The sequence below is a fragment of the Gadus macrocephalus genome, chromosome 11 (genome assembly GCF_031168955.1).
Source record: "Gadus macrocephalus chromosome 11, ASM3116895v1".
In the NCBI taxonomy this organism is placed as follows: Eukaryota; Metazoa; Chordata; class Actinopteri; order Gadiformes; family Gadidae; genus Gadus; species Gadus macrocephalus.
Genome location: NC_082392.1, coordinates 3,146,365 through 3,170,356, shown reverse-complemented (window position 1 = coordinate 3,170,356; position 23,992 = coordinate 3,146,365). Strand labels below are relative to the sequence as shown.

The 23,992-nt window shown below is 50.2% G+C and overlaps 1 protein-coding gene across 3 annotated transcripts in view; it reads left to right on the top strand.

Moving 5' to 3' along the window:
- The window catches only part of camsap1b (calmodulin regulated spectrin-associated protein 1b), a 34,739-nt gene that overhangs the window by 7,752 nt on the left and 2,995 nt on the right, over window positions 1-23,992 (top strand). Inside the window, exons 4-18 of one of the 3 annotated variants that reach the window (XM_060064105.1) lie at window positions 3,322-3,483; window positions 4,341-4,421; window positions 5,740-5,793; window positions 7,505-7,646; window positions 8,478-8,617; window positions 8,727-8,823; window positions 10,586-10,742; window positions 11,439-11,524; window positions 11,697-11,781; window positions 13,462-15,760; window positions 16,461-16,597; window positions 16,904-17,130; window positions 17,955-18,057; window positions 18,751-18,863; window positions 19,295-19,413. In XM_060064105.1, the coding sequence (XP_059920088.1) occupies window positions 3,322-3,483; window positions 4,341-4,421; window positions 5,740-5,793; window positions 7,505-7,646; window positions 8,478-8,617; window positions 8,727-8,823; window positions 10,586-10,742; window positions 11,439-11,524; window positions 11,697-11,781; window positions 13,462-15,760; window positions 16,461-16,597; window positions 16,904-17,130; window positions 17,955-18,057; window positions 18,751-18,863; window positions 19,295-19,413 (4,002 nt within the window). Of the gene's footprint in view, window positions 1-3,321; window positions 3,484-4,340; window positions 4,422-4,818; window positions 4,852-5,739; window positions 5,794-7,504; window positions 7,647-8,477; window positions 8,618-8,726; window positions 8,824-10,585; window positions 10,743-11,438; window positions 11,525-11,696; window positions 11,782-13,461; window positions 15,761-16,460; window positions 16,598-16,903; window positions 17,131-17,954; window positions 18,058-18,750; window positions 18,864-19,294; window positions 19,414-23,992 lie in introns of all 3 variants that reach the window. The other 2 variants (XM_060064106.1, XM_060064107.1) reach the window with 2 other exon arrangements.

The window sequence follows — 23,992 nt, the reverse complement described above, 5'->3', positions numbered from 1 at the left end:
CTGCTGAGGCCGTAGATCCTGGGCTTAACGCACGGCTGGGGGTTGGATGAACACGGAACCCTCTAGAAGTCTGCCACCTAACACAGGCACCCCCTGTGTAGGCCATCGCCAACATGTTCACCCGAGACGTCATGTATGTGGAAAATAATAAATTAGCGAGCCTGTCTCATGTAAAGAGGTTCAGGTTACTACTGCTGCACTAAGTAATGGATGAGGGGCTTCCCTGCCCGTTTATATTGTGTTGCTATGCAGCCAGGAGGAGAAGCCTGCTCCATCTCCTTCCTTCTCATCCTCCCCCCGCATCATCATACGCTCCTTTCATCTGACACCAGTCTTCCCCTGGCTCTCAGTCAGCTCCTGAGCCTGCTCACTTCTTTATCCTGAGCTGTCTCCCTGTCGGCTCCCGAGCTGTCTCCATATCGACTCCTGAGCTGTCTCCCTGTCGGCTCCTGAGCTGTCTCCCTGTCGGCTCCTGAGCTGTCTCCCTGTCGGCTCCTGAGCTGTCTCCCTGTCGACTCCCGAGCTGTCTTCCTATCGGCTCCCGAGCTGTCTCCCTATCGACTCCCGAGCTGTCTCCCTGTCGGCTCCCGAGCTGTCTCCCTGTCGGCTCCCGAGCTGTCTTCCTATCGACTCCCGAGCTGTCTTCCTATAGATCTCCTGAGCTGTCTCCCTGTCGGCTCCTGAGGTGTCTCCCTGTAAGCTACTGAGCTGTCTCTCTGTCGACTCCTGAGCTGTCTCCCTGTCGACTCCTGAGCTGTCTCCCTCTCAACTCCTGAGGCCTAAAAAAAAAAATTGTTTGGTTCCGGTTTCCGAACGACCCTGTCAATTTATGTGCGACCCAAATTCTTTTTTATGAGCATAAAAAAAAAAAAAAAAGAATCTTTTTTTGATGCAATCTATAATGACATTTTGGTACAGCACCTCTTCATTCTGTACACCTCTTCATTTCTCGTTTTTAAATGCAAACAACCTACCTATCATTCGCTGCCGCTGAAAAAAAATAAATAATAATTCCCTACCTACCCATGACCTCAACTGACAACCAACAGGAACCAAACTTTTTTTTTTTTTAGGCCTGAGCTGTCTCCATATCGACTCCTGAGCTGTCTCCCTGTAAGCTACTGAGCTGTCTCCCTGTCGGCTCCTGAGCTCGACTCCTGAGCTGTCTCCCTCTCGACTCCTGAGCTGTCTTCCTAATTACTCATGCACTGTTCAGCAGCGCTGTCACTGGCAGCAGAGAAAGATTAACATTTTGACAGGGATGTCTGTCTATGTCCAGACATGCCAATAAGGGATAGATTTTACCATCCGGCAGGTAAAAAAAGCGGGAAAAATATATTTGCTCAAGCAGTAGATATCTTTCCACTCAGGTGAAAGTTGATTAAACCCCGATTGGTACAATGGGGCAGCTCTTGTTTGATGCTCTCCAGGGCGTAGACCTCTGTGTTGTCCCAGGTCTGTCTCAGTCAGAGGTGCTGGTTCCAACGCCCGGTCCGCCCCACACAACACTGAGCAGTGGGATGGAAGAAAGTGCAGAGAGCCCTGTGGCCTCCCGGCAGCAATACGATATGACGTGTTACAGTTTCACTGAGCAGAAAACACACACACACACACACACACACACACACACACACACACACACACACACACACACACACACACACACACACACACACACACACACACACACACACACACACACACTCTGATTGAGCACCCTCGGCTCCTCAGCCATTCCAGGGCTCTGAGTGCAATGTTGTGTTACCATGGAAACGGGTTGGCAGACCCCTCTCCCGGGTCACATGTCTGCAGGGCTGCGTGAGTCTGGTGGAATAATCCCACAGCATGTTCCTGTGTTTGTCTCTCTCTCTCTCTCTCTCTCTCTCTCTCTCTCTCAGCAGGGAACGTTGGTTCTTGCACACCGCAAGCAGCCTGGGTGTGTATGCATGTTATACACACACTAGACCTGTGGTGATATTGACTCGGCTAGGCGTTAACAGACAGCTAGCATCAGAGGTGTATACGTGTGTATGCACACGCTGTACCTGTGGACACATCGAGTCTGCAAGGCATTAACACACTAGGCATCAGAGGTGTGTGTGTGTATGTATGCACATGCTGGACCTGTGGACGTATTGTACCACTACTCTTGACCTTTGGAAGTGTTGCAAGCCGATCCAGCATTTTGTCCCCCTTGGAATCCTCTCTCTGGGTCTGTCTCTAGAGGGGGTATTCAGACACGAAGCTCAGACAGACTGTGCCAATCGACATGGGCATGTAGTCTAGTGTGTGTGTAAGTGGTACTGCTGTATGGTGTGAAGAGATGATTATGTGTTTCCTCAACTCAAAATCATTCTAATCGACAAAGATCTGAATCTTATCTGCGGTCAGAAATCAATGCGTTAACAGATCATGATTCATGCCCCTTCTTATTATGAAATTATCTATTTCGCAAATATGATCAAGTTATTTTGTTTCTTTATTAATCTGTTTATTGAAATACTTGAGTATTGAAGTTGTGAATTGGGTTGTTGATGAAGAATCGGTAGATGTTTGTGTACAGAAGTCTTTCCTGCCCTTTCAGTGAAAAAGCCTTCCCAGTCATAACCTCAGTTCATTGTGTTGCAGAGGGAGCACTGAATTGCTCTAAGTAGCAGCCTAATCTCTGTGTTTTTCCTCAATTAGATTACTCTAAATGGTGGAGAGGCTGGCACTGCGCTCCTAACTACTCATACTATTCAAACACAAACACAAGGGATTTGAAGCTACAATGTCTACTTTTTCCCCTGTTTGAGAAATCCAAGATGGGGCCCTTTTTATTTGAGTCTGTCTAGCTCGACCAAAACTAAAACAAAGAACAGGGTTCCCTGCGTTCACAGGAACACAACCGCAAAGGGATGGCGTACCTAGTACACACCAGACTACTAGCGAACACGCCTTCAAACAATAAACGACAGATGGTAGGCCTTCATTTGCCTCCTGCGGGCATTAAAGACTTTCTGGTATGCGTCAGATGAGTTCAGGGGAGGACGGGTTCCCTGCATCGATCAGGATGTTGTGGAGCAGGCCTGAACCAGTCTGAGACGTACCTGTGGTTCTGGGTGGGAAACGTTATTAAAAAGCCATGCAAAGTCGTGTAGAGGTCCAGCATGTACCAACTGGGCGCAGTTGGTTAGTACTAGTATATTGTTTTATAAATGTATCTGTATGGAAGATGGTGTTGTGAATGTAAAAGCGGTACAGCAGTGGGGGAGAAAACTATATTTGAAGATTGACCCTCCTTTTCCGTCTCTCTCTCTCTCTCTCTCTCTCCCCTCCCAGAGTTCCCACATGCCGATGATCGACACCCTGATGATGGCCTACACGGTGGAGATGATCAGCATCGAGAAGGTGGTGGCCTCCGTCAAGCGCTTCTCCACCTTCAGTGCCTCCAAGGAGCTGCCCTTCGACCTGGAGGACGCCATGTTGTTCTGGATCAACAAGGTCTGAGCCCCAACTGACTAGGGACAGAACAGCTTTCTCTAGGGACGGAACCGCTCTCCCTAGGGACTTTCCCGATCCCCAGCCTTCACAGCAAGGCGACTCTGAGCCGGTGTCTGGCCTCTGGTCACATGTCATGCAGACGGCCGCGACCCAGTGAAAGAACTGGGTCACTGGGGGGAGTTTGATAGTCTGTCCGCTCCAGCTTGGATTCCTTAGGGTCTGTGGGCCACTGATAGCCAGATTGGCCAATGACGAGCTGATATTGGTTAGATGATTAGACGCACGCATGCCACGCACACATCATTAACACGTCCTGTTACGGCTGTCTGTTAGCGGGATGTAGGTCGTCTATGTTGCGCTGTCGTTTATGTTTATTTAATAAGGATTTCTGACACACTTTGCTGTCCTGGATGCTGTATATTTGTCTGTGGACTAGCGTTCTCTGCATCCTCCAGCCTCTACTGTAACGGTTGTGGTGGCAAACCAGGAGGAAGAGGCTGAGAAACAGGATGAGATGCTTCAATGTATTTCACATGTTATTAGTTTGTTCATTCAGATGCGGTGCCCAGTAACAGCGCGATGTTGGTGCTGAGTTGAGTGCAGAATAAAAGATGAATTAGCTGTCAAAACATCCTGTAAGTAGGAAACAAGATATTGGTGTGGCCGGGACCAAGCAGAGTTGATGCTTATGTCCTGCAAGAGTATATGTATGCCAGTGAGTTTCAGAAACTTGAACTTCTTCAAGTTGTTATTTGTAAGCGATCTTACTCAAGGAACTACCGGCCAGCCAGTGTGTTTGTGGAACTCGGCCCGAGGATTGCATCCGGATTGAATGTGAACTTCTTCTCCCTCTCCAGGTGAACATGAAGATGAGGGAGTACACAGAAAGGGAGCACAAAGTCAAGCAGCACCCGCTGGAGTCCCCCGGCCATCAGAAGGTAAAGCCAGGACTGCCCCCCTCCCTCCCTCCCTCTCTCCCTCTCTCCCTCCCACACCAACACAGGGAGCCAGAGCCGGAATGAATGCTGGAGGACATTTGAGCCAGTCGATGTGTACTTGCTTTATTTGTCTGCCTTTCTGACCTCTATGCAAACAACAGATGATGGTTGACATGATGGCCGATCAGATCTGTTCGCTGCCTTCCCCAATGGAGATCTGCGGACCTGCTGTCTTCTCTAGCTCCTTTCTCTAACCTCTAACCTGGATAAGATCCAAATCTGTCTGCTGCCTATAACCTTTGACCTATTGACCTCTCTTCCCTTATCCCCGCCCCCCTGCCCTAATCCCCTCCCCCCTTCCCTTCTCCCCCTTCTCTCCCCCCCTCGATCTGGATAGTCTCCTTCCAAATGGTATTGGAAACTAGTCCCTGTAAGTTGGATCATGGTCCCGTGCCCTCGCTTCCCTCCTCCTTCATCCCTCCTATCTCACCCCTCGCACGTATCGCTCTGTGTAGATGTGCACACTCCCGTGGCACTCTCCATCTCACCCTCTGGGGATGTGCACACTCTATCTCACCCTCTGGGGATGTGCACACTCCATCTCAGCCTCTGTGGGCATGTGCACACTCCATCTCAGCCTCTGTGGGCATGTGCACACTCCATCACACCCTCTAGGGATGTGCACACTCCATCTCAGCCTCTGTGGGCATGTGCACACTCCATCACACCCTCTGGGGATGTGCACACTCTCGTGGTTCACTCCAGCTCACCCCTGTCTTTATGTGCACACTCCCGTGGCTCGCCCCCTGTCTTTATGTGCACACTCCTGTGGCTCACTCCAGCTCACCCTACCGTTGGAGACCCTGCGTCCTGACACCGGGACAACTGCCCGTTGTATTGTTGTTTTTATATTATTTTCTGTCACTCTGATATAAGTTCAACTTGTGTTTTTGTATACTCAGTGAAACCTTTGATTTTGGGATCACAATGTGGTCCTCATCTCGAGCTTAACCATCCTGCAGTGTGTGTCGGTGTCTTGTGTGTGTGTGTGAGGGACTTGTGTTCAGCCATCGAGATGAAGGCTCATCCCTTTATCACTGTTTTCCTTTCGTTGTCGACTTTTCTCATCTCGTTACAATCTCATTCTCCCTGAACAACTGTGTGCCCCATGCCCGGTCTGTCATCTCTCATTTCCCCCTCGGCCTCATCTCCCTTTCCCCTCTGTCAATCTCACAACCTCACGTCCATGCTCTTCGTCCGCTCTGTCCCATCACAACCTCACCTCCACTGTCTCGTCTGCTGTGTTTGTGAATGTCAGTCTGACTTCATGCTGGCAAACTGCATGTTGGAGGCTGAGGAACACTTGGACGTGGTATGCTGTTCCTTCACAGAGAACTGTTTTGTGTAGCTTGGTGTAACGATTTAAGTTTTCTTTTTATATTAATGCAGAAACCCGTTTAAAACATTGTTTAGCCAGAATAGGAGTTCATTCTCTGGATCCTTGAACAAGTATATAGAGTTCACAAGGTACCCTTTTTCAGCATGTTTCAATGCATTCCACTCGTCCTTAGACAGCAGAAGTACGTGCAATTTCTGAAAAGAGAATTCAATATTTATACACTTCTGAAAATTAATCATTGAATCTGAAAATAGAAAGTTGGGATGTAGAAGGTTTCATTTTAGACTTTCTTTTACTAAATTCAAGCGTTTTGTTGTTTTCAAGAAAAAAATGTGTCTTGATGTTTTAAACTGCCTCAAGGCTGGCTGAATAACTACCTTCTACATTTAAAAGTCCCAAACTGGCGGTTCCCCACTGACCACATAATGTTAAACAATGTTTTACTAGGGCTGCATTATAAGAAGTCAATCCTTTTTTAAAGTTCACTAGCTAGAATGTAACGTGTAGCAGTAGTTGATGTCCGTTGTACCGTAGCTTCTGTTGTGAATGATTGAGTTTGGAGCGAAAGGAAACCACCACACTAGATATGTTATGCTTCCACACAGTTTTTAGTGAATGTTGCTGATGGCTTTCTGTGGGTGGCCCCTAGGAGGCCTATGGGTTTAACAGCAGCAATCCCTATGTGTCCAGATCAAAACAACCTCCACACGCACCTTTTAACCTCCGGTGTGTTTCAGGCCCATAATCCATCATCGGCCGTTCTTAACCATGCATCTCAGATCAGGGTCTTGATGCTCAACATCCTTTCGTGTTTTAAGCTGTCCCTTCTTCTTTTATGCCTGGCAGTGCAAAAAAGGTGTAAACACAAGTGACCGAGAGGTATGCATTAGCTATACATCAACAAATAAAGGCATGTATTGTTTTATAATTAATCATCTAGGACATTGAAAAAGCCTGTCCCTTACATCCATGTAGAACCGTAATAACATAACTACTGCACTCTCAGGCATGTGATGCCTCTACAGTACATACATCATGCGGTGCATCTCTGGACCAGTGTCCTTCTCAACCAACCGGCCTCACACACACGTTTCCCAGAAGTGGTTCAGTGAAAGCTGTGTGTGAGTGGGTTCCTCTACCAGCCAGCTTCCCCCGGTGGCCTGGTTCGACCGGCTGACCTGCCTGTCGTTCTCGTGCCCGGGGGGGGGTGTTGTCTGACTGGTCATTAAATGCTTGTCATGTCATCGCTCTCTGCCTTAGCATCTCACCCCCTTCCACGAGCTGTCGAGTGCTCCAGGCTTCTCCCCTCGATGTCTAGCCAATGTGGGGACAATAAACCGTTCCTTCAGTTAGAACCACCTTGTGGAATTTAGACGGCTGGTCTGCGTTAACCTATAAACATCCAGCAAAGTGTGAGTGGGACTATTGCAATGGAATTGGATTGTTCCACTTTGGAACGACCACCCGGGGAGAATCCTGGTCTAAAACATGACGACATGTCGTAGGAAGTGCCTCAGTATCTACGTGGAAGATCTGAGATCAGTCAGTGGGACCTGCCGCTCATTGCTTCTAGGTTATTGTCACGTGCCGCTCTTCATAGTCTATGGGTTAGCGGTGGTGGCCTTGAGTCGATCAAACCATCCCACTGACTCTCACCGCCTCGCCCCCGCCCCCTGGTGGTTAGGTGCGGTACCGCCGGGAGCATGGAGGCAGCCGCCTGCTGCCCTTCTTCCCTGTCATGGAGGACCTGATGAAGGACGTGTGCGACGGCGCGGCGCTGCTCTCCGTGGTCCACTACTACTGCCCCGACGTCATGAAGCTAGAGGGTACCGCTCACTTACTACTCACTCACTCACTACTCACTCACTCACTCACTACTCAATCACACACACAGCCCGGAACAGTCTGTTGAACCCCAGACCAGTTCACCGGTGAGTTTTGGACTGGAAGCCCTCGGTTTGATTTGATTTCCAAGCGGCGTTCTCATCGGGTGCGGAGAGAAAAGCCTCGATTGTACAAACGGACATCAAGAGCAACGAAACGTGTGACACAATAGGCATATTGGTTGTTTACTTAAATGCCTCAACGGTTCTCTAAAAGCATTGTATAACGCCTGCCCCATATAAAATATACCGTTGTGATGGGCTCAACCGGGATTCTTGAAATCTGTCTGGATGTGTGGGGGCTTGATGAAAACCATGAGCTCTCAGATTCGTCTTGTTCCCAGGCTAAGGAGTGTTATGCTGGGCTTATCAACAGGTACTGAGGATTACACCCCAACAATGAACAGCCTAGTGGTCACGGTGCCTTCTTAAGCTAAATCTTTTCCCGCTGCCTTAATTGGACGTGTTGCACGCCAGATTAACACAACTTGTGGATACAAAGGACATTCGAATCAAACGGTCCCTTTCAAACGAGTCATGGGACTTTAATTGTGCAAGGCCCTTGCGTGCCAGGCTTTATTGTGACGCAAGCCCGTTTTTAAACATGAGATCGTTTCCGGTACAGTGTTGAATTTGATAGCCCCGTGAGAGGCTATTCTGGGCGGCCGTACGTGGCACGCCGTCCCGAGCTACTGGGACATTTATAGACTCCAGGTCACTGGGTTTTAGTTTTGGTTTTTCCCGTGTTGACTCCTGCCTCTGACTCTCATCCAGACATCTGCCTGAAGGAGGTGACCTCGATGGCCGACAGCCTCTACAACCTCCAGCTGCTCAAAGAGTTCTCCAGCGAGTATCTGAACAAGAGCTTCTACCTGTCCCAGGAGGACATGCTGTACTCGCCGCTGGTGCTGAAGGTACACGATGGGTTGATGACCAGACGTTCTCCAACACCACGTTCTGTTCAGTCCTCTGTGGATGTTATAACACGTCCCCCCCCCCCTCTCTCTCTCTCTCTCTCTCCAGCACAACGTGATGGTGTTCATCGCGGAGCTCTTCTGGTGGTTTGAGACGGTCAAACCCGAGTTTGTCCAACCCAAGCACCTGCAGGAGTTCAAGGATGGTGGGCAGCAGCTTCCCTCTCCTGACTCCTCTCCTCTCTCCCTGACCCCTCTCTCCCTGACCCTGACCCCTCTCTCCCCTGACCCCTCTCTCCCCTGACCCCTCTCTCCCTGACCCTGACCCCTCTCTCCCTGACCCCTCTCTCCCTGACCCCTCTCTCCCTGACCCTGACCCCTCTCTCCCTGACCCTGACCCCTCTCTCCCTGACCCTGACCCCTCTCTCCCTGACCCCTCTCTCCCCTGACCCTGACCCCTCTCTCCCTGACCCTGACCCCTCTCTCCCTGACCCCTCTCTCCCTGACCCTGACCCCTCTCTCCCTGACCCCTCTCTCCCCTGACCCCTCTCTCCCTGACCCTGACTCCTCTCTCCCTGACCCTGACTCCTCTCTCCCTGACCCTGACCCCTCTCTCCCTGACCCTGACCCCTCTCTCCCCTGACCCTGACCCCTCTCTCCCCTGACCCTGACCCCTCTCTCCCCTGACCCTGACCCCTCTCTCCCCTGACCCTGACCCCTCTCTCCCCTGACCCCTCTCCCCTGACCCTGACTCCTCTCTCCCTGACCCTGACCCCTCTCTCCCCTGACCCTGACCCCTCTCTCCCCTGACCCTGACCCCTCTCTCCCCTGACTCCTCTCTCCCCTGACCCTGACTCCTCTCTCCCTGACCCCTGACTCCTCTCTCCCCTGACCCTGACTCCTCTCTCCCCTGACTTATTTTCCTTTCCTCTGACTCTACTAGGGATCGACCGATACCGATTTTTTAGGGCCGATACGATACCGATATTTTTTCATCAGCCTTAGCCGATACGCCGATACCGATTTTCTTGAGCCGATTATTATTATTATTATTATTTTTTTTTTTTTTTTTAAAGGAACATTTATTGAACTTCAATAAAAAAAAACAATACTTGACAAATAGTAAAAACAGGTGAAGTAGAACAAGTAAGAACAAGTAGATGAACAATATTTAACAAATATTAAAAACAGGTGAGGTAGAACAAGTAAAAAATAAAAAATAAAAATCGGCGAAAATCAGCCGCGTATCGGCCGATACGATACACGGAAAAACCGCGAATATCGGCCGATAATATCGGCCGACCGATAATATCGGCCGACCGATATATCGGTCGATCCCTAGACTCTACTCCTCTCCTTACTCCTCTCCTGACGCCTCGTCCCCTCTCCTTTTTTACTCCTCTCCTTATTTCTCCTCTCCTCTCCTTACTGCACCTCTCCTCCTCTCCTCTCCTTACTCCTCCTCTCCTCTCCTTACTCCTCCTCTCCTCTCCTTACTCCTCCTCTCCTTACTCCTCCTCTCCTGACTCCTCCTCTCCTGACTCCTCCTCTCCTGACTCCTCTCTTCTCCTCTCTAACTCCACTCTTCTGCTTACTCCTCCTCTCCTAACTCCTCTCCTTACTCCTCCTCTCCTCTCCTTACTCCTCCTCTCCCTCCCCTCTAATTCCTCCCCTCCTGACTCCTCTCCCCTCCTGACTCCTCTCCTCCCCTCTAACTCCTCCTGACTCCTCCCCTCTAACTCCTCTCCTCTGACTCCTCTCCTCTCCTTACTCCTCCTCTCCCTCCCCTCTAATTCCTCCCCTCCTGACTCCTCTAACTCCTCCTGACTCCTCCCCTCTAACTCCTCTCCTCTGACTCCTCTCCTCTCCTTTCCTGACTCCTCTCCTCCCCTCTAACTCCTCCTGACTCCTCCCCTCTAACTCCTCTCCCTCCTGACTCCTCCTCCTCCTCTCTCTCTCTCCCTCCAGCTCAAGCCCTGGCTCAGCCCAAGTGCTCTCGTCCCACCGTCCCCATCTCCAACGCCACCAAGCGTAGCTTCCTGGCCAGCCCCGGCATAGCCGAGTCCCAGAGCAACCCTGAGGCCTGCAGCCGCTACTTCCTGCACCCTGAGGAGTCTGACCCCATGTGAGTCAGCGCTCCTGCTCACATTATGCGTGTCCTTTATTATCAGCCTTGTGCGTTTTACGTTGTTTTGGTCTCTCTTATTTTATTTATATCTTATTTTTTTATATCTGTTATGTTTGTCTTGTGTCTCGTGGCTGTCGCCGCCGCATTATTATCTGGTGAATTTATCATGCAATTATTTGTTGAGTTTCTTTAATTGATATACTGTTCATATAGTTAATAATAATAATAAGGATGAGGATAAGACAATTAGGGTTTGAATCTAAAGTGAAATCCAACAGTTTCGTTGATCAGTAATGCGGTGAATTTTTTATTTTTTTTTATATCCAGTATAGTAGGAGGATTTATTCTATCTTCTGTGTATACAGCGTGTGTTATCCTAATGATATCGCCACTTCTAACTTAAATGTGTTAACCCTGCACCAATAACAATGTATCTTGGTATAAGACAAACCTCAACTGCATTGGAATTAAAGAATATCCCAAACACAAATACTACCCAGTGCAAAATCTATAAAATGTAAATGTAACCGAAAATGTGGAGTGAATGACTTCCTATTCCCCCCCAAACCAATGATCGTAAATCTTTACTAAACTAATTGGATTGGGTCAGTGAGTCTGCCAATGCTGGACTAGCTTTAGCAGTGCGGCCCGAGCCGTTCAGCCACTGACTGCGCTGCCTTGCGTTGGTTTCAGGAAGGGCAGCGCATCGTTCAGCCCCTCCCACCCGCTGCTCCCTCTCAGACAGAGGCAGCAGAAGACGCAGGCCGACGAAGGGGGAGGTAAGCTGTCTTCGCCATACAGTGCTTTTACTACGTCTTCGGCTCGTAGAGATGTATTGCTAACTACCATAGAAGACCTGTGTTAACGTTGTCCTCCTGTTGGCAAGAGAGAGCTCAAAACGTAGAGGTGCTGTTCTGTGATACGAGTGATCTGTATTTGTTTGGTGGTCAGGTCTGAGGAACCGGTCCAACTCTCTGACGCAGATGGAGGGACCGCCCCGAGGCTCTGTCATCGCCTGGCCGGACAAGAGACAGAGGTACAGTCAGACGTAAACACACTGAAGCCCTTACAGCGTTGGTGTCTACACGATCTCATTATATGCTAGTGGTTGGGTGGAGTAGTGCATTGTGTTTACCCAATCGTCTAAGAATGTACCATGCATCAATGAAATCCATTTATGATCGCACTTATAAACAAATGCTGTCAACTCCTCGTCCATGTTGTCTGTAATGTTAACGCTAACTAGGGCTGACCTCTCATAGTCGACTAGACCACCAACTAGTCGCGTGGTTCTTGGCCTACTGAGGATTTTGCCTGCTGAGGTGTGGTTTCATGATAAGCTTTCATTTTAATCATAGTCTCCCCATGTTTCATATTTATCATAGTCTCTCCATGTTTCATATTTATCATAGTCTCCCCATGTTTCATTTTTTATCATATTCTCTCTATTTTCATATTTATCAGATTCTCACCATGTTTCAAATTTATCCTAGTCTCTCCATGTTTCATATTCATAATAGTCTCTCCAGTTCCATTTTTTATCAGTCTCCCCATGTTTCAATGTCACTGAACTTAAAATAGGTCTGTTCGCCGACGTTAAGCGGCTGGCCCTGGTAGCTGGACTTCCCACGCGTTTGTCGATTTCTACAACAATGCCGCCTGCCAGGAAACTGAAAGTGAAATGTATACCAGCTGAGCGCTGCCGTGGTGGTGTATTAAGATGATCACACCTCTCTATAGCGGCTTACGTCGTGTGAATCTCTTGTTTGAGAGATATTGGATATTCACACTCTGAATTACAGCGTTGTGAAGCAGGGAACTAAAGATGTGATCATTGGTATGAGTCTGTATATAGTGGTGTATACCTGCCAAGGAGCCGTCTCTATACAGCCATCGTTTGGTCAATATTTCTACACAAAAGGCGAATTACAAGGAACCCTACGCCGAAAGCTAAAATGCAACGTCTCCTGTTTCACAGTGTCCCCAATAGAAGAAACTTTAAAACCTAATTTTAGAACCCTTTTGGCTCTGCAATAGTAAGAAGCAGGCTGAAAAGCTCTAGTTGTGGTGTAACACACAAAGACTGTATCGATTTCATAGGGGAACTAACTTTAGAGTCTTGTTAATTGGTGGAAACCATCACAGTCCTTCCTTCCATGTCGAAAAATCTCCTACAAAACGAATATGCCTTGACTGTATTCGATTACCTTTTCTGGTATTCCATGCCTCACTTATGATAACTAGAATTAACTGTTGAAGCAAAATATTTCAATAGTTTAAGATTTAACACCACTTGTGACTCGGGACATTTCGCGAGTATGAAAGAAATAATTAGGACTACAGTCGACAAATAGTCAGATGGATTTCTTTCAGTGTTCCTGACAATCTCAGTCGGGGACATCCCTACTGCTGACAGCCCAACCCATTAGATTCAGTGTTTCCCCCAGAAAGTCAAGGTGGTCAAGGAGCCATTCCATTCAAAAAGCCTTAGGGTACGACCACTGTTACTAATGCATTATTTATCGGTTTTCTTTCCCTAAGAGAGTTTTGTACTTTGTTAATGCATAATAATAAAAAAATATTTATTATAATTCTTTTATTTTTATACATTGGTAGTCAAGGCGGGGCCCTATTGTTAAGGCCTTAACCATACAGTGCTGGGGGAACACTGAGATTAGCTTGTAACTGAACCGTCTGATCTCTTTCTCCCCGGTAGGCCGATGTCCAGCCTCAACCCCTACCTGATGGACGGCGAGGCGGACCTGGCGTCGGGCGACAGCGTGAGCCTGGCGCGCTCCATCAGCAAGGACAGCCTGGCCTCCAACATCCTCCACGTCACGCCCAAGCACCAGGCCGCCGGGCTCCACCCCCAGCCCGGGCACCACCCCATGCAGGGGCTCCACTCCCAGCCCCCCCGCCGGGTCAACGGCCACGGCCTCCTGGGCAACGTCCACATGGACGACGAGGGCGACGAGGACGGCCTGGCGGCGGGGGTCCGGCCCCACGTGGCCCCGGCCCCCCGGGGGGTCGAGGTCCTGCCCCCCCCCGCGGAGTCCGACCCCGAGGCGGACGGCTTCTTCCTGGAGCCCCTGACGCCGGCGGTGCTGCGGCCCGCCAAGGAGAAGTCGGTGTGCCTGAACAAGGAGGACGAGTGCGGGGAGGGTCCGCGGCCGTCTGGGAGGGGCTCGCTGCGCCGGGGCGACGCCCCCTCCTCGGCCGTGCGGAGAAAAACCCCCTCGCTCCTCAACCGCACCTTCGCCTCGGGGGAGGAGGACCCCCCGCCGCCGGAGCCCCCCCAGGGCGGCGCCGCCGCTCCGGACCCCCAGACCAGAGGGCAGCGCTCCTCGGGGTTCTTCCTGCACGTGGACAGCGTGGAGGACGAGGCGGCGCCGGAGCCGGAGCCGGGGCCGGAGCGGGACCCCCCCGCGGACGAGGACGATGACGAGGACCTGGATGAGGCCCTCACCACCAAGGACCCCCACTGGCAGAGGAAGGCCTTCTCCGACGAGGAGGAGGAGTCGGCCAAGCTGCGGGAGGACATGAAGGTGAAGGAGCACGTGGACAAGGAGGACAAGGAGGCGGGCGGCGGCGGCAGCGGGCGCTCCAGCCCCTGCCTCAGCACCCACTCGCAGGCCAGCAGCGTGGCGAGCAGCGTGGCCAGCTGCAGCGTGCGCATGACCTCCTTCGCCGAGCGCCGCGCCCACCACCAGCGCTTCGGCAGCAACCACGACCTGCGCTCCAGCGCCTCCAGCTCCCAGCGGACCACGCCCGACGGCTCCGAGTGCAGCGGGCCCCTGGCCTCCTCCTGGAGGATGAAGCGGGACCAGAGCCCTTCGTCCCCCCTGGGGGCCCGCGGCGGCGGGGAGGGCGGCGGCGGCGCCAACATGCTGGCGTCGGAGCTGGTGCAGCTCCACATGCAGCTGGAGGAGAAGCGGCGGGCCATCGAGCACCAGAAGAAGAAGATGGAGGTGCTGTCGGCGCGGCAGCGGCAGAAGCTGGGCAAGGCGGCGTTCCTGCACATCGTCAAGAAGGGCGGCGGCAGGAGCGACACGCTGCCCAACCCGCTCAAGGCGGACCTCTCCAAAGACGACGTGAACGGGGGGAAGGACGCGGCGTCCAAGGACGACTTCTGCGTGGAAGCCCTGAGGGCGGAGAAGGAGGCGGAGCCGCCCCCCCCGCCGCCGGTCGCCCTGGAGACGGAGAAGAAGGGCGGCAACGGGGGCTTCCACCCGGAGGAGGAGCTGGACCTGAACGAGTGCAACCGCTCCATCGAGCTGCTGAACGACGCCATCGGCAGCATCCAGCAGCAGATGATGCAGCTGTCCTTCCAGCAGGAGATGCTCATGAAGCAGAACGTGACGGCGCTCCCCGCGGCCGGCCTCCCGCCGCCCGCCGCCGACAAGTTCGCCGACCCCAACGTCCGCGCCGCCGTGCACTACGTGGAGGCCACGGGCGCCGCCCCCGTCATGAGGAAGCCCCCCAAGCTGTCCTCCGCCCGCGGCCCCAGGACCAAGCCGTCGGAGCTCAAGATCGCCAAGGAGACGAGCCGCCCGGCCTCCCGGACCCTCGGCCAGAGCGCGGCGGCGGAAAGCCCTTCCAACGCGAGGCTCACCCCCGGGGGGCGGTCCCCCAGGGACCCCCCCGACAGCCCCCGGACCCCCGCCGCCGCCGCCCCAGAGCCCTCCCACCGGCCGGGCGCCGGCCACCAGCGGAGCGCCTCCTTCCGGCTCAACGACGAGGACAACATGCGCCAGCCCACCCGGCTGGACCCCGCGGCGCTGGCCGCCTCGGAGGTGTCCTCCTCCTCCGACGAGGGCCCCCCCGGGCCCCCGGAGCCGGACGCCGCCGAGGGCCGGCGGAGGGAGGGGGCGGAGGAGCTCCAGCGCAGCAGGGCCCCCCTGATCGAGGTGGACCTGTCGGGGCTCGGGGACCCGGAGGAGGAGGGCGGGGCGCCCGACGTCTCGGTGGACGGCCTGGACGGGGAGCAGAAGGCCGTCCTGGGCTTCTTCTTCAAGGTGGGGGTTTGACTCGCGTACGGGGGGGGGGGGGGGGGGGGGGAGCTTCTAACAACGGCTGGTTGTCGGAGGAGGAAGTTAATTATAATACATTTTATTTATATCTCTTTCGTTATGTGTCGTTGTATTTCTAGACACTCAAACACATTTTTATGTGGTTTACTTTGAAATACTGTATATAGACCAAAATAAGTAATTAAGTAAAAACAAATACAACTCAAGGCTCTGTAGTTTATGTTATGATTAGGATATGGTTAAATAAATATGGTTAAATATAATAAGAATTGTAAGACAGGAGGTCTAAACCCCCCGGGTTTCCACAACTTTGTGGATACATGGTGTTAACGGGCTGAGCAGTTGATTATGTAGTTATGAATATAACCTTAATAATAATTGATTGGTTTTTTTTACAGCGCTTCTCTAAGTACTCAAAGACACTTTACAAAATTGAATACCTACAAACAGTGCAGACGCACTCAAACAAAAAGGAAAATAAACAGCCCAACAAAGGACAACACATTTAGATAGAGGGAGATGGCGGAGGATGATTGGTCAGATGTTGTAGGCCTGAAGAGATGGGCTTTGAGTTGACTTTTGAATGAAAGGGGTGTGTCGGAGTTTCGGATGACCAGAAACTCGGACCCAGAACCTTTAGTAAGGGGACTGATGATGACGTGGCGATGTTGTTATGGCGTTCCAGGACGAGCAGAAGGCGGAGGACGAGCTGGCCAAGAAGCGGGCCGCCTTCCTGCTGAAGCAGCAGAAGAAGGCTGAGGAGGCACGCCTCCGCAAGTACCAGCTGGAGGCGGAGTCTGAGCTGAAGAGGGAGGAAGCAAGGTGAGACGGCACCTAGAGTCTACACCCACAGACTGATGACGTAATGTGGTACCATTGTGTGTTATGTGTTACGTAATGTGTTACCATGATAATGTTTCCAACAGTAACCATTTGATAATGTACTCTGTACCATACGATATGATAATGGTATCTAGTATCTAATATATAGTATCTAGTAGTAACCATATGATAATGTACTCTGTAACTTACGGTACGATAATGGTATCTAGTATATAATATATAGTATCTAGTAGTAACCATATGATAATGTACTCTGTAACTTACGATACGATAACGTCTCCCCAGGCGGAAGGCGGACGAGGACCAGCGGAAGAAGGAGGAGGAGAAGACGCGGCGGGAGCTCATCAAGCAGGAGTACCTGCGGCGCAAGCAGCAGGAGCTCCTTGAGGAGCAGGGCCTGGCCCGGCCCAAGCTCCCCAAACTCCCCAAGACCCCCAAGCCCAAGCAGAAGGCCCGGCCCAAGTCCATCTTCAGGGAGGAGTCGGCCAGCGACAAGTGCTCTTCCTCCATGTGTAAGAGCTCCTCCAGATCTCTTCTGGTCTATCCGTGTCCAAGTTATGCTTTTTACATTTACATTTCAGGGCATTTAGCGGACGCTTTTATCCAAAGAGACTTAAAATTTGTACATTTGTCAGAAGAAAGGGAAACGACAACATATCGCTGTCGGTACTTTAAGGATGTTCATAGAACCAAGTGCCAAGCACTAACAGTTGTTAGGTTAACCCATTCACTGTATGCAACAAAGATGGCTAGGATACGATGCTAATTAAATTTTTTGCATCGTAAGTGCAAGGACGTACAACATTGAATAAGTGCAAGGAAGTACAGCATACAATAAATGGTACTGCTCTAAACTAGACCATGCAGTCTCTGTGCAGCCTAGAAATGGGAGAAAAACTAACACTTTCGGCAAGAGGTAATGATGGGCTTTTGGGCACAAAAACAATGATTGCTGTTTTACTTTTGGTTAAATTCTTCATATTGAATGGAGTTATATGATAAAAGTTCATCCGTGACGGGACATTCAAGCGCCAAAGTAGAGAGTACACCGCAGAAGTAGAAATCAAGAGATAAAAAATGTAATTCAAATCCTTCACACACGAACCACACACTCCTTCAGTGGAGGATGATGTCGATGAGGTTCCTCTGTGTGATTCCACTCAGTGGAGGATGATGTTGATGGGGTTCCTCTGTGTGATTCCCCACAGTGTTCAGTGGAGGATGACGTTGATGAGGTTCCTCTGTGTGATTGGAGGATGACGTAGATGAGGTTCCTCTGTGTGATTCCACTCAGTGGAGGATGACGTTGATGAGGTTCCTCTGTTGTTTCCTCCAGCTGACAACCTGATCAGCGCCCAGTCGGGCTCCAGTCTGTCCCTGGCCTCGGCCGCCACAAACGAGGCCGACAGCGTCAACTCTGGAGGGGCCGGCTCCCAACGGTAGGCTCCTGGCCCAGGGGCCGCACGCACACACGCACGCACGCACGCACACACACACACACACAGCCTGGAATGCCAGGCACACCCACCAAGTGTTAAGGCATCATTATGAAATTATTAAAACCAGGACTTTATTTATATGGTAAAGTTCACTGTCAAACTATCCCATGGATATGGATACAGGTTTGCTATTCCTATTTGCCGTTCCTATTTGTAGAATATGTATTGAAACGGAGAAGCCTCGCATTACGTGGAACAATTAATCAATAATGAAGTCCTAAACGGGACCAGCTAGGTGAGGAACCGACTGTAAGTCAGCGTTGTGTCTTGAGTCTAGTCTGGCCTCAAGATGTACTGGGGGTTACTGCTGCCTTGACAACTCTCCTCTCTTCTCCTCACCTTTGCTCAAGCCTTCCGTGACTCCTTCCTCCCCTCCTATCCCTCCCTCCTTTCCTTCCTCCCTCCCCTCTATCACTCATCACTCCACCAGCAAGTGCATCAGTACCATCCTACAAGATATCTTTAATAATCCAAAGCTTCTAGGGAAAAGGACAGCATATCGGTAGAATTATTAACAAAAACCAAGCGTACTACAAAAAGAGAAGATAAAGTATAAGTATACACAATACGAGTTGGGATATAGAAAGAAATGCATAAAAAAATATGTATATTTATATCTGTCTCTTGTTCCAGCTGTGATTCGGTGGAATCCTTCCCTGGCAGCCGCAACCCCAGTCGCATGGCGGAGAGGGACTGGGACAACGGCTCCACCGCCTCCTCCATCACCTCCATGGCTGAGTACACTGGTGAGTGCACCACCTCCATCACCTCCATCCCAGAGTACACTGGTCAGTTTACCACCTCCATCACCTTCATGGTGGAGTACACTAGTCAGTATCACATCCATTGTGGAGTACTTTAGTACACTGGTCAGTATCTAACTCCATGGTGGAGTACACTGGTCAGTATCTAACTCCATGGTGGAGTACACTGGTCAGTCTCTAACTCCATGGTGGTGCACACTGGTCAGTCTCTAACTCCATGGTGGTGCACACTGGTCAGTCTCTAACTCCATGGTGGTGCACACTGGTCAGTCTCTAACTCCATGGTGGTGCACACTGGTCAGTCTCTAACTCCATGGTGGTGCACACTGGTCAGTATCAGACGGTAACAGACCGCAGCACCGCTCTGCAGGAGTCCCTCCTGATGACTCGTTCCTCCTCCTCTTCCCCTCCAGGTCCCAAGCTGTTCAAGGAGCCCAGCGCCAAGTCCAACAAGGCCATCATCCACAACGCCATCTCCCACTGCTGCCTGGCGGGGAAGGTCAACGAGCCCCAGAAGAACCAGATCCTGGAGGTACCTCCACCGTGTCCTCCTAACCCTAACCCTTTTAACCCTTTGTTTTAAAAAAAGGTCTTAAAACATTTATTTTTAAGAAAACCTTTGGCTCTCACTAGATGTTTTTAAACCCCTTTTTATTTTTATTTTTGTTTTTAAAATAAATATATATTCTTTTTTTAACCACTGCTTTTAACCTGTAGCCCTTTGAGATCTTCGGATGAAAAGGACACTATAAATTAAATGTATCTTATTATTATTATTATTATTATTATTATAATAACCCTACCTCAGTGCCCAGGCTGGGGCGACGGGCACTTTGAATGAATGAATGAATGAATGAATGAATGAGTGAATGTTAGGCAGTATTGTTAAGCGCCTTGAGTGGCCATTGGTTAGAAAAGCGGTCTATAAATGCAGTCCATTTAGCAGCCTTTTGCGCATCACTGAAACATCACATCCCACATTTAATTACGAGTTAAATCAAAATATATTTGGATTTGATTGATTCTACTAAACGTAGTTCACATTTGTTCGACTATGATTTCGTCACACTCCATTTTAGTCTCATCAAGTGACTGAAGAGCCGTGCTGTTGTGAGTTTGTCACTTGCTACGGCAGAATGAGCATGTGCTGCAGTAGCATAAATGGAACGTGTACACGGACTAAAGGATGTTCTCCAGACGCATGCATGGCCTCATACTTGCTGCGTCTGGAAACTGAAGTTCCTCAGCCCTGCTCCGTAACCTCAGGAGGGACAGAGAAGATGAGATCAGCTTTATTAATCCACATGCAGACGGCTCTCACATTTAGAGAGGAGCTGTCGCTTCGCCGTCCACTGAGACATTTCTGCTGCTTCCCTTTCCGTGCGTTGATCGCCCGCCAATCTCGTGGTTGGAGTTGGTAATGAACGCCACCAATGTGCCACATGGTGCATCAGACCCTTAGCCAGGATCTGATTCTCTGTGTGTACGCTCCTTGGAGATATAAGACACAGAGCTTCAACACACAGCATTCATTAACATTTTGGGCAATCCTTTGTATTGTTATCCATAATTCTAAAAAAAATATATAAAGAATGAGCTGCACATGAGACATGCTAGGGGACTGTCAATATGCATTCATTTATAAAGAATAAGCTGCACTATAATACTTTCTATTGTGCTTGTGTTGGGAAAAGCTTCTCTATAAGAAGTCGAATTAACCAAGCATGTTGGGACTTTCCCAGTTAATCACTCCATGTTCCAGTGGCGAGAGCAACCTTATGTCTGAAGTCTTAATGACATCGCAGACAAACATTCAGAAGTGTGACGCCAGCTGTAAGCCCCGTGATGGCTCTCATTTAGGGCTTTATAAACCAAACTTGACTGTTGACTGTACTTATCAGTTTGTGTGTTGTTAGTTACAACATGTCGGCCTGAGATGGGCTTTTGATTCTAGAAAACTAACTTCCCTCCAAGAGCCCAAATAGATGGCAGGTCGATTTCTATAAGAATAGTTTTATTCTATCGTAGAGTAAAGACTGGAATAATACTTTTTTTTAGATGGGAGTTTTTGCAGAATGAAACCAGTGTTCAACCAGGAGCTCGAGATTAAATGAATGAATTAATCAGTTGATGAAAATGGTATTTGATTCGTTCTTAAAGAATGGTTTTCACCTTTGTTGAACCAGGAGCTGCAGAGTAAATGAATGAATGAATAAATTAGGTATTTGAATCATCCTCCTCCTCTGAAGAGCCAGGCGCTGCAGAGTGAATGAATGACTGATGTATTAATCCATCCTCCTCTGTGTAACCAGGAGCTGGAGAGTGAATGAGTGAATGCATGATGTATTAACCCGTCCCCCCTGCTCTGTGTAACCAGGAGCTGGAGAGTGAATGAGTGAATGAATGACTGATGTATTCATCCATCCTCCTCTGTGTAACCAGGAGCTGGAGAGTGAATGAGTGAATGCATGATGTATTAACCCGTCCCCCCTGCTCTGTGTAACCAGGAGCTGGAGAGTGAATGAGTGAATGCATGATGTATTAACCCGTCCCCCCTGCTCTGTGTAACCAGGAGCTGGAGAGTGAATGAGTGAATGCATGATGTATTAACCCGTCCCCCCTGCTCTGTGTAACCAGGAGCTGGAGAGTGAATGAGTGAATGCATGATGTATTAACCCGTCCCCCCTGCTCTGTGTAACCAGGAGCTGGAGAGTGAATGAGTGAATGACTGATGTATTAACCCGTCCCCCCTGCTCTGTGTAACCAGGAGCTGGAGAGTGAATGAGTGAATGCATGATGTATTAACCCGTCCCCCCTGCTCTGTGTAACCAGGAGCTGGAGAGTGAATGAGTGAATGCATGATGTATTAACCCGTCCCCCCTGCTCTGTGTAACCAGGAGCTGGAGAGTGAATGAGTGAATGCATGATGTATTAACCCGTCCCCCCTGCTCTGTGTAACCAGGAGCTGGAGAGTGAATGAGTGAATGCATGATGTATTAACCCGTCCCCCCTGCTCTGTGTAACCAGGAGCTGGAGAGTGAATGAGTGAATGCATGATGTATTAACCCGTCCCCCCTGCTCTGTGTAACCAGGAGCTGGAGAGTGAATGAGTGAATGCATGATGTATTAACCCGTCCCCCCTGCTCTGTGTAACCAGGAGCTGGAGAGTGAATGAGTGAATGCATGATGTATTAACCCGTCCCCCCTGCTCTGTGTAACCAGGAGCTGGAGAGTGAATGAGTGAATGCATGATGTATTAACCCGTCCCCCCTGCTCTGTGTAACCAGGAGCTGGAGAGTGAATGAGTGAATGCATGATGTATTAACCCGTCCCCCCTGCTCTGTGTAACCAGGAGCTGGAGAGTGAATGAGTGAATGCATGATGTATTAACCCGTCCCCCCTGCTCTGTGTAACCAGGAGCTGGAGAGTGAATGAGTGAATGCATGATGTATTAACCCGTCCCCCCTGCTCTGTGTAACCAGGAGCTGGAGAGTGAATGAGTGAATGCATGATGTATTAACCCGTCCCCCCTGCTCTGTGTAACCAGGAGCTGGAGAGTGAATGAGTGAATGCATGATGTATTAACCCGTCCCCCCTGCTCTGTGTAACCAGGAGCTGGAGAGTGAATGAGTGAATGCATGATGTATTAACCCGTCCCCCCTGCTCTGTGTAACCAGGAGCTGGAGAGTGAATGAGTGAATGCATGATGTATTAACCCGTCCCCCCTGCTCTGTGTAACCAGGAGCTGGAGAGTGAATGAGTGAATGCATGATGTATTAACCCGTCCCCCCTGCTCTGTGTAACCAGGAGCTGGAGAGTGAATGAGTGAATGCATGATGTATTAACCCGTCCCCCCTGCTCTGTGTAACCAGGAGCTGGAGAGTGAATGAGTGAATGCATGATGTATTAACCCGTCCCCCCTGCTCTGTGTAACCAGGAGCTGGAGAGTGAATGAGTGAATGCATGATGTATTAACCCGTCCCCCCTGCTCTGTGTAACCAGGAGCTGGAGAGTGAATGAGTGAATGCATGATGTATTAACCCGTCCCCCCTGCTCTGTGTAACCAGGAGCTGGAGAGTGAATGAGTGAATGACTGATGTATTAACCCGTCCCCCCTGCTCTGTGTAACCAGGAGCTGGAGAGTGAATGAGTGAATGCATGATGTATTAACCCGTCCCCCCTGCTCTGTGTAACCAGGAGCTGGAGAGTGAATGAGTGAATGCATGATGTATTAACCCGTCCCCCCTGCTCTGTGTAACCAGGAGCTGGAGAGTGAATGAGTGAATGCATGATGTATTAACCCGTCCCCCCTGCTCTGTGTAACCAGGAGCTGGAGAGTGAATGAGTGAATGACTGATGTATTAACCCGTCCCCCCTGCTCTGTGTAACCAGGAGCTGGAGAGTGAATGAGTGAATGCATGATGTATTAACCCGTCCCCCCTGCTCTGTGTAACCAGGAGCTGGAGAGTGAATGAGTGAATGACTGATGTATTAACCCGTCCCCCTGCTCTGTGTAACCAGGAGCTGGAGAGTGAATGAGTGAATGACTGATGTATTAACCCGTCCCCCCTGCTCTGTGTAACCAGGAGCTGGAGAGTGAATGAGTGAATGCATGATGTATTAACCCGTCCCCCCTGCTCTGTGTAACCAGGAGCTGGAGAGTGAATGAGTGAATGCATGATGTATTAACCCGTCCCCCCTGCTCTGTGTAACCAGGAGCTGGAGAGTGAATGAGTGAATGCATGATGTATTAACCCGTCCCCCCTGCTCTGTGTAACCAGGAGCTGGAGAGTGAATGAGTGAATGCATGATGTATTAACCCGTCCCCCCTGCTCTGTGTAACCAGGAGCTGGAGAGTGAATGAGTGAATGCATGATGTATTAACCCGTCCCCCCTGCTCTGTGTAACCAGGAGCTGGAGAGTGAATGAGTGAATGCATGATGTATTAACCCGTCCCCCCTGCTCTGTGTAACCAGGAGCTGGAGAGTGAATGAGTGAATGACTGATGTATTAACCCGTCCCCCTGCTCTGTGTAACCAGGAGCTGGAGAGTGAATGAGTGAATGCATGATGTATTAACCCGTCCCCCCTGCTCTGTGTAACCAGGAGCTG